The sequence below is a fragment of the Cetorhinus maximus genome, unplaced genomic scaffold, assembly GCF_964194155.1.
Source record: "Cetorhinus maximus unplaced genomic scaffold, sCetMax3.hap1.1 HAP1_SCAFFOLD_2294, whole genome shotgun sequence".
Classification (NCBI taxonomy): Eukaryota; Metazoa; Chordata; class Chondrichthyes; order Lamniformes; family Cetorhinidae; genus Cetorhinus; species Cetorhinus maximus.
The window spans coordinates 6,507-19,780 of record NW_027598233.1 but is presented as its reverse complement, the minus strand read 5'-3'; the positions used below and the strand labels follow the sequence as shown (position 1 = coordinate 19,780).

Here is a 13,274-nt window from a genome sequence, read left to right as displayed (position 1 = left end):
GACTTATACATGACTCCAGATCCACATGAAGATGGTTGAATTTAACTGCCCCTCAGAAATGGCCCTGGAAACCACCCAGTTAACCTTTTTCAGGTCAATGAGGGATGGGTGATAAATGGTGGCATTGCCAGTAATGCCCACACCCTGAGAACGAATGAAACAAAAGGCACCAGCCTCCCTCCTATATCTGATGTAAGTGGCCAATATTCGTGTGTGGACTTGAACAGTGAATTTCAACACATGATCCAAACTCAATAGCGTTAGCATAACCTGTTAACCTGCTGTTGCCACATTCTGCTATCTTACCTTCACGCCGCTATCCGCACCTTCTTTAGTCTTTAACGCCCTCTTTCTATTGAGCCCATGACATCTTTATCGATCTATCATGAGCGCCCACCTATCCCTGACCTTCTATCTCTCTCCACTTGCCACAGAGCGTGAAATCCATCACATTTCTACTTCTCTCTGGCTACGAAGGAGATTCACACCGACTCAAAACGTTAACTCCGTCTCTCCCGCCAGCGGAGATTTTTGTTTAAAATTATTTCCCAGCCTTTTCCGTTTTTAGTTCAGGTTTTCCCAGCGTCCGCAGGATCCGGGCCCCCACTTCCTTGGCCTTGTCGGCACTTCCCATTCAACAGAAGGACATCGTCCGGCCAAATCCTTACCTGAACAGATCACGCCCGCGTCATTATTCTGGCGACAGGTCCGGGGCATGATGACCTGCGACGGGCAGGACCACAGGAACTTCTCCGTCCCATTGCAGCGGACGTTCTCCAGCAGGATTGGCCCTGCCCCTTCTCCGAAGTGGCCGCCGGGAGTGGCCGATTGGCCAAACCCGCAGCCCACCTGGTGGCACACCACCTGGGCGTCGACAATGTCCCACCCGAAATCGCAGATGGTTCCCCAGGTGCCATTGTAGAAAGCTTCGACTCTACCGGAGCAGGAGGTGGGTCCATCCACAAGCCGAAGTTTAGCATTTTCTGTCGAGTGGGGAAAACAAACACTGCAACATTGACGATCCAAACACACACGATAAAAAGAGTCATCGGAGGGTCTATACCATTCGGCATGTTCCATAGCCCATTGCAGACAACTCCAAGGATGGGAAACGGATTATATTTCTTTAAAAAGCATTTATTCGGTTCAACGGATTAGCTCGCTGTTTACGTGGCACCTATACCTGCGAATTGGGAGCACTAGTGGGCCAGGCAAACAACGCTAGACGAACTAAGTGACAGCCATTCACTGACTCATTCCTCGGGCGTCGCCTTGACCAATCAGGATCAAGCTGCCTGGTTTAAATTTCAAGCAACACTCGACAGTTAACTGTCAGTCACCAACACTGGGGCGCCCTCCACGGCAACGCCTCTCTACCAATCAGAGCCCACGTGCCAACCAATCGGCACACTCTTCACATGCGGTACGAATTGTTGTTTCCCCCCTCCCCTCCCCCCACACCCGCACTTGTAATGCGAAGTGTCCTGATGAGTGCAAAGGTGCAAAGATTCGACGTGTCTCTCTTTTCACCTGAAAGCCGGCCTTACCTACGACCGCGATCTCCACCAATGCGCTGTCCTCGGACTCAAAGACCAGCTCCGCCACCTCCAACTGGTAGTTGCACCAGTAGGTCCCCTCGTGGCTCTTGTTAATGTGCTCGAGATCGAACTTCACGTTGCCCTGACTGGAGGAGATCACGCCCGTTAAGACTGGCGTCTCTTCGCCCATTTTGTATAGGGCCATCTGCGCACCCTTGTACAGGGAAGACGCCCCACACACAAACTTGATGGTGTCTTCCTTGAAGAATAGACCATTTCCAGATACTGTCAACGTCGGCGGAGGTGGCTGAGCTGTGGCGACAGAAAACAAGACTTGGTTTCTTCTAAAAGACTTGCTTTTGACCACTGAAGGCCTTCCTTGCCACACTGGAGGACAGTCCTCCATTTGCCAATCGGACATTCTGCGCGTTCTACGTGAACGAACTCGACTGGTCAGACCACATTTGGAATATTGTGAGCAATTCTGGGCCCCCGTCTCTCAGGGAAGGATGTGCTGGCCCTGGAGAGGGTCCAGAGGAGGTTCACGAGAACGATCCCAGGAATGAAAGGCTTAACCTATGAGGAACGTTTGAGGACTCTGGGTCTATACTCGATTGAGTTTAGAAGGATGAGGGGGGATCTGATTGAAACTTACAGAATACTGAAAGACCTGGATAGAGTGGACGTGGGGAAGATGCTTCCATGAGTAGGAGAGACTAGGACCCGAGGGCACAGCCTCAGAGTAAAGGGAAGACCTTTTAGAACAGAGATGAGGAGAAACTTCTTTAGCCAGAGAGTGGTGAATCTATGGAATTCATTGCCACAGAAGGCTGTGGAGGCCAGGTCATTGAGTGTATTTAAGACCGAGATAGATAGGTTCTTGATTGGTAAGGGGATCAAAGGTTACAGGGAGAAGGCGGGAGAATGGGGTTGAGAAACTTATCAGCCATGATTGAATGGCGGAGCAGACTCAATGGGCCGAATGGCCTAATTTCTGCTCCTATGTCTTATGGTCTCTTATGGTGCCAAGCAACTGAACCCAGGCCGATGGTGGCCTTCTGCTCCACTCACTAGTCATGCAACCAATTGAGTTAAGCGATGTAGGAGGCAGGTAAGCTTTGGGGAAGAGTCAGGAGGTGAGTTACTCGCTGCACAATTCCCAGCCTCTGACCTGCTCTTGTAGACACAGGGACAGAGGGACACAGGGACAGGGGTGGGCCATTCAGCCCATCGAGCCTTCTCCGCCATTGAATTGGCTCCTGGCAGGTCATCGACCTCTCCGCCACTTTCCCGCGCTACCTCCATATCCCTTGACGTCACTGGTCCCCAGAAACCCATCGACTTCTCTCTCGAAACTCACTGACTGAGTTTCCACAGCCCTCTGGGGTAGAGAATTCCAAAGAATCACCCTGTGCTAGCTGCCAGCATCATCCAATGCAGAGGGACGTTACTGCAAGGTGTCCAAGAGGTCTTAGATGGGAAAATTGCGCCATTTCCCGGCCGTGCAAGTGACAAAATGGCGCCTCAGTTTTCTAGCCCCAAACCCCCGTGCCGATCTCCATCAAAACTTGGACAACATTCAGGCTTGGGCTGACCGGTGGCAAGTAACCTTCAGGCCGCCCAAGTGCCAGGCAATGGCCATCTCCAACAAGAGCGAATCTAACCATCTCCCCTTGGCATTCAATACCATTACCATCGCTGAGTTACCAACTATCAACATCCTGGGGGTGAGGGTGGTTACCATTGACCAGAAACTGAGCTGAACCCCACCCCCACATAAATCCTGCACAATGGAGGTACACCAGATTAATCACTGGGGTGTTGGGATTTCTTATGAGGAGAGACTGGGGGGGGACAGGGTCTGTATTCCCTGGAGTTCCGAAGGATGAGGGGTAGCCTCACTCAAACCTAGGAAAATCTTACAGGGCGTGACAGGGTGGATGAAGGTTGGATGCACAATTTGGCTGGTGAGCCTAGAACTGGGGGGGACCGAATGTCAGGGTAATGGGCTGGGGTGAGGAAGGATTTCTTCACTCAGATGGGGTGGGGGGTGAATCTTTGGGATTCCCAGCCAAGAGGGTTGTGGAAGCTCAATCATTGGCCACGATCAAGAGTGAACATCTGGAGACTAATGACATCGATGCTTATGAAGATAGTGTGGGAAAGTGGCGGAGAGGTAGATGATCAGCCATGAGATAATCCAATGATGGACATAAGACCTAGGAGCAGAAATTAGGCCAATCGGCCCATCGAGTCTGCTCCGCCATTCAATCATGGCTGATAGGTTTCTCAACCCCATTCTCCCGCCTTCTCCCCGTAACTTTGATCCCCTTACCAATCAAGAACCTATCTATCTCGGTCTTAAATACACTCAATGACCTGGCCTCCACAGCCTTCTGTGGCAATGAATTCCATAGATTCACCCACACTCTAGCGAAAGAAGTTTCTCCTCATCTCTGTTCTAAAAGGTCTTCCCTTTACTCTGAGGCTGTGTCCTCGGGTCCTGGTCTCTCCTGCTAATGGAAACATCTTCCCCACGTCCACTCTATCCAGGCCTCTCAGTATTCTGTAATTTTCAATCAGATCCCCCCTCATCCTTCTAAACTCCATCGAGTATAGACCCAGAGTCCTCAAACATTCCTCACATGTTAAGCCTTTCATTCCTGGGATCATTCTCGTGAACCTCCTCTGGACCCTCTCCAGGGCCAGCACATCGCAGGAACAGGCTCGATGGGCTGAATAGCCCACTCCTGTTCCTGCATCCCTATGTCCCTGTGCCTACAAGAGCAGGTCAGAGGCTGGGAATTCTGTGGCGAGTAACTCCTCTCCTGACTCCCCAAAGCCTGCCTACCCTCCACATCACTTAACTCAACTAGTCACATGACTAGTGAGATGACCATTAGGCCGCCAACTGCCTGGGTTCAATTGCTTGGAACGGTCTAGGTAGTTCATGTAGGGTTGACTCCTTAGCTTCTCCCATGCTTAAATTGGGTTGGGGGGGTGGTGGAGGGAGGTGGGGGTTGAGGATCAGTCTGTATAACCCATGTCCCTTGCACATTAGCCTGAGGCCCCTGTATCACGGGTCCACTGATATTATCACTATGCCGCCATCTCAGGCCGATAAATGGCAGATGGAATTTAACCCTGAAAAGTGTGAGGTGATACACTTTGGAAGGAGTAATTTGACAAGGAAGTATTCAATGAACGGCATGACACTAGGAAGTTCTGAGGAACAAAGGGACCTTGACATGTGTGTCCATAGATCTCTGAAGGCAGAGGGATATGTTAGTGGGGTGGTGAAAAAAGAATATGCAGCACTTGCCTTTATCAATCGAGGCATAGATTACAAAAGTAGGGAGGTCATGTTGGAGTTGTATAGAACCTCGGTGAGGCCACAGCTGGAGTACCGGGTGCAGTTCTGGTCGCCACATTATAGGAAGGATGTGATTGCACTGGAGGGGGTGCAGAGGAGATTCACCAGGATGTTGCCTGGGATGAAACGTTTAAGTTATGAAGAGAGGTTGGATAGACTTGGGTTGTTTCCGTTGGAGCAGAGAAGACTGAGTGGCGACCTGATCGAGGTGTACAAGATTATGAAGGGCATGGACGGGTGGATAGGGAGCAGCTGTTCCCCTTAGTTGAAGGGTCAGTCATAAGGGGACACAAGTTCAAGTTGAGGGGCAGGAGGTTTAGGGGGGGGGATGTGAGGAAAAACATTTTTACCCAGAGGGTGGTGAGGGTCTGGAATGCGCTGCCTGGGAGGGTGGTGGAGGCGGGTTAGCCTCACATCCTTTAAAAAGCACCTGGATGAACACTTGGCATGTCATAAACATTCAAGGCTATGGGGCCAAGTGCTGGTAAATGGGATTAGGTAGGTAGGTCAGGTGTTTCTCACGTGTCGGTGCAGACTCGATGGGCCGAAGGGCCTCTTCTGCACTGTGTGTGTGATTCTGTGATCCTCCGATCTCTCCGGGACTTGGTCATTCTCTCCACGCATATTGCCGATCGTCTGTCTCCCTCTCTAACCCCGGAGAGATACTTCCATGTCTCCCTCGTAGATATTGACCAATTCCCATTGCCTGAAAACTGACCGATCCCCACCCCCAACCCCCAAGACCCCAGCTTTATGTTCAAGGGGTGAATCAAGGGTGGACCCCAGGAGACGGTTTCGCGCACACACAAAACAACCCGAGCTGGGGCGGGGTGGGGGGGAGCATTCGGCCTATCAAGACCGTCCCAGCGTTGAGCAGACCTGCACCCCACCCCCCAACTTTTTTGCATTTTCGTTCATGGGGTGCGGCTGTCGCTGGCCGGGTTTAGCGCTTTGTTGCCCGTCTCTCGCAGGGCCTTGAGAAGGTGCTGGTGAGTTGCCTTCTGGAGCCTCTGCGGGGGCGTGAGTACACACCCTCAGCGCGGTGAGGGAGGGAGGGAGGGAAGTCCAGGGTCTGGACCCAGAGGCAGCGAAGGGGACGGCCGATATCGTTCGAGGGCGAGTGACTTGGAAGGGGAACCGGACCTCACCCCCACCCCCAGCACATCCGCCACTCCATTCGCCCGCCCAGATTGTACATTCCGCACCATCGCTAGTGACTAGCGGCCCAGCACGCTTAAAGGGCAAGTGTAGACACTCGCGCACAGGAACTTGTGTAAAATAACACTGCTTATGTATGTACATAAGCATCTGCAGTGGCTGAGTATGACTGTGGATATAAAATGATGCTGGGTGGATGGATTCAATGACTCCTGGACTCCAGTTTTGCTGAAATATATTCTGTAAGTTTTTTTTTTGTAGAATTCGCATTATGGGCAACTTTTGAGGGAATTTTAATTTCCAATGCATTACATGGTTCCTGAGGTCTGTTGGCAGTGTCGGAACTAAGCAGGCATCGCTGGGAGTGTTATGTGTATGTGTGTGCATGTGCTCGATTCATTTTAATACTGGGAGCAGGAAAAGGCAAAAACGACCCTGTACGCGCGGGCATTACCAGAGCACGTGGCAGTAGCCCCGTTCAATCGATCGCAGCTGATCCCGCTGATCCAGGCTCTCGCCGGACAGACCCACAGGTGGGCCTCGGCGCCGCTGCACTGGACCATGCTCAGCCAGATGGGTTTCTGGATGTCGGCGAACTGCGACGGGTCCATTTGCCCCTTGGCAAAACCGCAGCCAAGCTGCCTGCAGACCACCTGCACGTCCGTGATGCCCCAGAATTCGCCGCACACCGAACCCCAGGTTGCGTTGTAGTACACCTGAACGGTGCCCGAGCAGTCGTTCTCTCCGTTGACTAAGCGGAGTGCCACGTCATCTGCAAGAGAGGAAACACGTTAGCCCGGCCAGTTGGAAATTAGCCCTCTGGGGAGATGGTGGTGTAACGGTAACATCACTGGGCTAGTAATCCCAAAGTCCCAGGCTAGTGGTCTGGTGGACGTGAGTTCACCAGCAGCCAGTGGGGATTGATACTCAACTAATAAATCTGCAATTCTAAAGCTGGCCTCGTTGCTGTTAACCGTCTATCAGCAATTGTTGCAAAATCCTAATAGCCTTTAGGGAAGGACATGCGCTTTGGGTTTGGCCTACATGTGACTCCTACAGTATGGTTGCTTGAAATGTTCAAGGGATGGGCAGCTCTGACTGAGATGAATCCAAAATCTGCCCCTATTTCGCCTTATCCCTAGTACAGAAGTTGGGTGGGGTGGAAAACACGAGTTATACTGCAACTAGAGTACTGGAGACAGTTCTGGTCACTATATGACAGGAAGTACGGTGCAAGTAAGGGGACTGAGGAAGGGAATTGGCATGTTGGTCTTTATCACAAGAGGATTCAAGTCGCAATTGCAGATGTTTTGCTGCATTTGTGCAGAGACACAATTGTGTCTTGGCTTGACCACACCTGGAGTATTGCCTAGAGCTTTGGCTTCCTTATCATCGAGTTATGTAGCACAGAAGCAGGCCCTTCAGCCCATCATGTCCATGCCAGCCATCATGCACCTAACTATTCTAACCCCATTTTTCCAGCACCTGCTACGGCTTTTCAAGCGCTCATCTCAACACTTCTTATGAAGGATGTAATTGCCATCGAGGGAGTGGGGCCGAGGGGCCACCGGACGAATTCCTGGGATGGCGGGATTGCCTCGTAAGGAGAGATTGAGGAGTCGGCGCATGTGCTCCATAGGGTTTCGAAGAGCGAGTGGTGTTCTCATTGAGGGACCCAACATTCTTACAGGGATCAAGGGGGGGAGCTCAGGACATATTGATAAAGATGTCATGGACGCAACGCAAAGGGAGTGTTAAAGGCTAAAGAAGGTGCCAATAGCGCGTAAAGGTAAGATAGCAGAATGCGGTAATAGCAGTTCAACACGCTATACTAACACACTTAACACATTCAATGATGCAGGAAGGATGATTCCCTCTTTGCTAGGGAGGGCGGGTGTCTAGAACCAGGGGACACAGTCTCAGAACAAGGGGTTGGCCGTTAGGATTGAGATGTAGGTGAATTTCTTCACTCGGCGGGGGTGGTAAGCCATTGGAATTCTCTACCCCAGAGGGCTGAGGAAGCTCAGTCATCGAGTATGTTCAAGGCAGAGGTTGATAGATGTCCAGGTACCAATGACATCAATGGATATGGGATTAATGCGGGGCAATTGTGTTCAGGTAGATGATCAGCCCTGACCTAGTTGAACGGCAGAACAAGCTCAAGGGGCAGAATGGCCTCCTCCTGCCCCTATTACCTATGTGACCCATATTTGCTTTCAATTGCTTTATCAACACAATGGGCCACCTTCAAAGGTATGTGAATTTGACCAGCAAGGTGTATCCTCCCACCAGGCGCTCAGCCTCGTACAATTCATCATATATTGTCTTCCTGTGTTAGTCCCTCCCAACCGCAGCACCGAACACGTCTCCAAATTCGATCCCATCTTCCATCGGTCTGCTCAATTCACCCTTCATCATCAAGAAGGCAAGAACTGGAAACAGAGCAGGCCATTCGGTCCATCGAGCCTACTTCATGGCTGATCCGCTTGTGGCCTTAACTCCGTTTTCCTGCCTCCCCCCCACACACCACCACACCCCCCGCCCTCCCCCCCACACCCCCCACCACACCCCCCGCCCTCCCCCCACCCACCCCCCAATGATGCTTGACTCTCTTGCCATCCAAAAATCTGGTCTAACTCAGCATTGGATATATTCAGTCAACCAGCCTCCTGTGCCCTCTGGGGAAGAGAATTCCAGAGACTAACTGAGAGAAGCAATTCCTCCTCACCTCCGTCTTAAATGGGAGACCCGTTAATGTTAAACCGTGCCCCCTGCTTCTCGACACCCCCGCGGGAGGCAAAAACCTCCCGGTGTCTACCTTGTCAATGCCCCCGCAGGATACCATGTGCATCAAACAGATCACCTCTCATTCTTCTAAAACCCAATGAGTATAGGCCCAACGTGCTCCACCTTTCCTCATAAGACAACCCTTTCATCCCAGAAAGCAGCCTAGTGAAAATTCTCTGCACTGCTCCCAATGTAAGTATACCCGTCCTCAGGCAAGGAGACCAAGGCTGTACACAATACTCCAGGTGTGGTCTCACCAACGCCCTGTACTGTTATACCAAAACTTCCCGACATTTATATCTCATTCCCCCTTGCAATAAAGGGCAAGTAACATTTGTGCCACATCAGTGCCAGGCAATGACCATCACCAACAAGAGAGAATCTAACCATCGCCCCTTGACATTCAATGACATGACCATCGCCGAATCCCCAACCCTCAACGTCTACAAGATGTGCTGCAGGAACCCACCAAGGCTCCTGAGGCAGCAGCTTCCAATCCCATCGAGAAGGACAAGGGCAACAGACACATGGGGAACACCACCACCTGGAAGTCCTCCTCCAAGCCACTCACCATCCTGACTTGGATATATAATCAGCCGTTCCTTCACTGCCGCTGGGTCAAAATCCTGGAACTCCGTCTCTGACAGCAGTGTGAGCAATTCGGTCAATAACTGCTGGCCTTCCCGTTGACTTCCTATCTGCTATAGCTGCATGCTAACCTTGTGTGATTCACGGACTAGGAAACCAAGTTCCCTCTGTACAGTAGCATTCTGCGACCTCTCTCTATTTTGGTAATGTTTTGCTTCTCCATTCTGCTTCTAAAATGGACAACCTCACTTTGTACTCCGTTTGCCAATGTCTTGCCCACTCACCTAACCCTCGCAGACTTTTCGTTTCAGTCTGTTTTTAACCTCAGCAGCTTTGGCTGCAATACAGTCAGTCCCTCCATCCAAGTCATTCATATCGATTGTAAATAGCTGAGGCCCCAGCAACGATCCCTGCGGTGCTCCACGAGTTATGGTTTGACAACCAGAAAATGGTCCATTTGTCCGGACTCCCTTGTTTCCTGTTAGTCAGCCAATCTCCTATCCATGCTAATATATCACCCTCTGCCCCCATGGTCTTTTACATTGCGCTCTTTATCAGGCACATTATCAAAATCCAAGGTCACCACATCTACTGGTTCCCCTTTACCGCCCCTGTTTGTTACATCCTTAAAGTGCTCCAATTCGTTTTTCAAAAACTATCTCCCTTTCGCAAAATCTTGTTGATTCTCCCGGATTGCATTATGATTATCTAAAGGCGTGCCTACTCAGTCATGGATTTCGCATTTCCCCAGCTGTTAAGACTAACTGGCCTGCAGTTCCCTGCTCTCAGCCTCCCTCCTTTCCGTATTAGTTGTGTTACAAATAGCCGTTTGGCGATACAGAACTTGAACATGTTGCTGAAAATAAAGACATGTTATCCATTCTTTACATCTCGCACTCCTCAGGGCAAATGTCCTGTTGGGCGCAAGATGAAATGTTTCAACAGAATATATTTTCTCAGCAAGTCTCACACTTTCGGCTTTCCAATCCGCTGGGGACTTACCAGAATCTAGGTGGAGCTTTGCAAGATTGCAACCAATCCAGCCACTATCTCTGCAGTCATTCCCTTTAGGATCATAGGGTGTGGTCCACCAGGTCCAGGAGCCTTGCCCTCCTGAAGTCTGCAACTATGCTAATGACTATCCGGGGATAAAGGTTAAACGGAGATCCATGGGAAATCAGAAGAACGAGGGGAGATCTTATTGAAACATGGAAGGTCTTGAGGGAATTGGAGCGAGCGGATACTGGGAGAATATTTCCTTTCATCTGGGAAACTAGAACGAGGGAACATGTTTCAAGAACACTAGGGTCTCTCTGTCAATTACAGAGAAAAGGGGGTGTTGTTTCCTCTCTCTGAGAGAAAGTAGAGTTCTCTTCCACAGGAGGTAGTGGAGGCTGGGCGTCAACATTTATTCAAGGCTGAGTTACATCGTTTTTTATGATGCGAGGGGGTCAAACATTAACGGGGGGTGGGGTGGGGGGGAAGACAGGAAAGTGGGAAATGACCAGTTGAACCATGATCTTTTGAGTGGTGTTGCAGGTTCAAAGGACTTACTCCTGCCTCCTAGGCCATATGTCCCTATGCTCACGCTTTCTAATGCCCCCCTCCTCAGTCTCTTCACTCCCGCTGATGCCAAGGCAGCCGAATATTAATATTGGGGCACTATATCGAAGAATCTAACATACATGTTCCACGTATTGGACAGTACTTACTGCAGCCAATTCGGTATGAAGGTGTTTTTGCAACTGCATGAAATGGCTGAACTGCTGCCATCATTTCTATCACGATGATTGTCATCGAAACCCATCTGCTTTACTCATACCTTTAGGGAAGGAAACCTGCTGTCCTTACCTGCTCTGTCCTGCGTCTGATTCCTCAGGTACGGAAGCAGTCCATGTCCAAATGCAGCAGGACCTGGACCAATATCCGGACTTGTGCTGACAAGTGGCAAGTAGCACTCGCGCCACACAAGTGCCATCTCCAACACCAGAAAGTGCAGCCCATCGCCCCTGAACTTTCAATGGCACTACCATCGCTGAATCCCCCACCAACAACCTCCTGGGGGGGTTACCATTGACCAGAAACTGAACTGGGACCAGCCATATGAATACTGTGGCTACAAGAGCAGCTTAGAGGCTGGGAATCCTGCGGAGAGTCACTCACCCACTGACTCCCCCAAAGCCTGTCCACCATCCACAAGGAACAACTCAGGAGTGTGATGGAATACTCCCCACTTGCCTGGACGAGTGCAGCTCCCACAACACTCAAGAAGCTCGACACCGTCCAGGACAAAGCAGTCCCGCTTGATCGGCACCTCATCCACAAACATTCACTCCCTCCACCACCGACGCACAGTAGCAGCAGTGTGTGTACCATCTACAAGATGCACTGCAGGAACTCACCAAGGCTCCTTCCACAGCACCTTCCAAACCCATGACCTCTACCACCTAGAAGGACAAGGGCAGCAGACACACGGGGAACACCACCACCTGGAAGTTCCCCTCCGAGCCACTCACCATCCCGACTTGGAAATATATCGGCCGTTCCCTTCACTGTCGCAGAGTCAAGATCCTGGAAAACCCCTGACCCAGCCAGAGACGCCCGCCTGGAATAAAGAGCAGCCGGTGGTGCTCAGCGCTACTCACCGATCACCGTAAGGTATATGGGGTCACTGCGGGAGGAGTTGAAGTGCTTTCCAACGATGTCTGCCTGGTACGAGCAGGAGTAGTTGCCTTGGTCCTCTTTCGTGATGTGGTGAAGTTTGAAGTGGGAGCGGACCAGGCGCGAGGAAGCAATAGTCGTGCTGATGAAGTTCTGGTCGTTGTCCTTGTACAGGTAGAACTTGGCTCCCGAGAAGTAGTTGGGTGCCTCGCACAGGATCTCAACGGACTGTCCTTTCATTAACCTGCTGGAATCCCCGCTCACACTGATATCCGGCGTCACGAGGTAATCTGTACCAGGAATCAGATGGGGAAAAGCATTATTCCGGTAAAAACACGTGGGATAAGCAGCCGAAAAAACGGGGCATTGTCAGAGATCCAAAATCTAGACAGATAGGTAGACAGATGGATAGACAGATAAATAGACAGATGGATAGACAGATGGATAGACAGATAAATAGACAGATAAATAGACAGATGGATAGACAGATGGATAGACAGATGGATAGACAGATAAATAGACAGATGGATAGACAGATAAATAGACAGATGGATAGAGAAATGGATAGACAGATAGATAGACAGATCAATAGACAGATAAATAGACAGATGGATAGACAGATGGATAGACAGATGGATAGACAGATAAATAGACAGATGGATAGACAGATAGATAGACAGATGGATAGACAGATGGATAGACAGATAAATAGACAGATGGATAGACAGATGGATAGACAGATGGATAGACAGATAGATAGACAGATGGATAGACAGATGGATAGACAGATGGATAGACAGATAAATAGACAGATGGGATAGACAGATACATAGACAGATGGATAGACAGATAAATAGACAGATGGATAGACAGATGGATAGACAGATGGATAGACAGATAAATAGACAGATAAATAGACAGATGGATAGACAGATAAATAGACAGATGGATAGACACATAAATAGACAGATAGATAGACAGATGGATAGACAGATGGATAGACAGATAAATAGACAGATAAATAGACAGATGGATAGACAGATGGATAGACAGATAAATAGACAGATGGATAGACAGATGGATAGACACATAAATAGACAGATAGATAGACAGATGGATAGACAGATGGATAGACAGATAAATAGACAGATAAATAGACAGATGGATAG

General features: G+C 50.1%; 1 protein-coding gene across 1 annotated transcript; it reads right to left on the bottom strand.

Annotated features, from left to right (window-relative positions):
* Positions 1 to 6,326: 6,326 nt before the first annotated feature.
* On the bottom strand, positions 6,327 to 12,444 carry LOC144677196 (scavenger receptor cysteine-rich type 1 protein M130-like). The gene is made up of 2 exons (XM_078537380.1): positions 12,090 to 12,444; positions 6,327 to 6,841 (listed from the first exon to the last, which is right to left on the bottom strand). Exons 1-2 carry the CDS (start codon positions 12,343 to 12,345, stop codon positions 6,471 to 6,473), a joined length of 627 nt encoding a protein of 208 aa, XP_078393506.1. The 5' UTR covers positions 12,346 to 12,444; the 3' UTR covers positions 6,327 to 6,470.
* Positions 12,445 to 13,274: the final 830 nt, after the last annotated feature.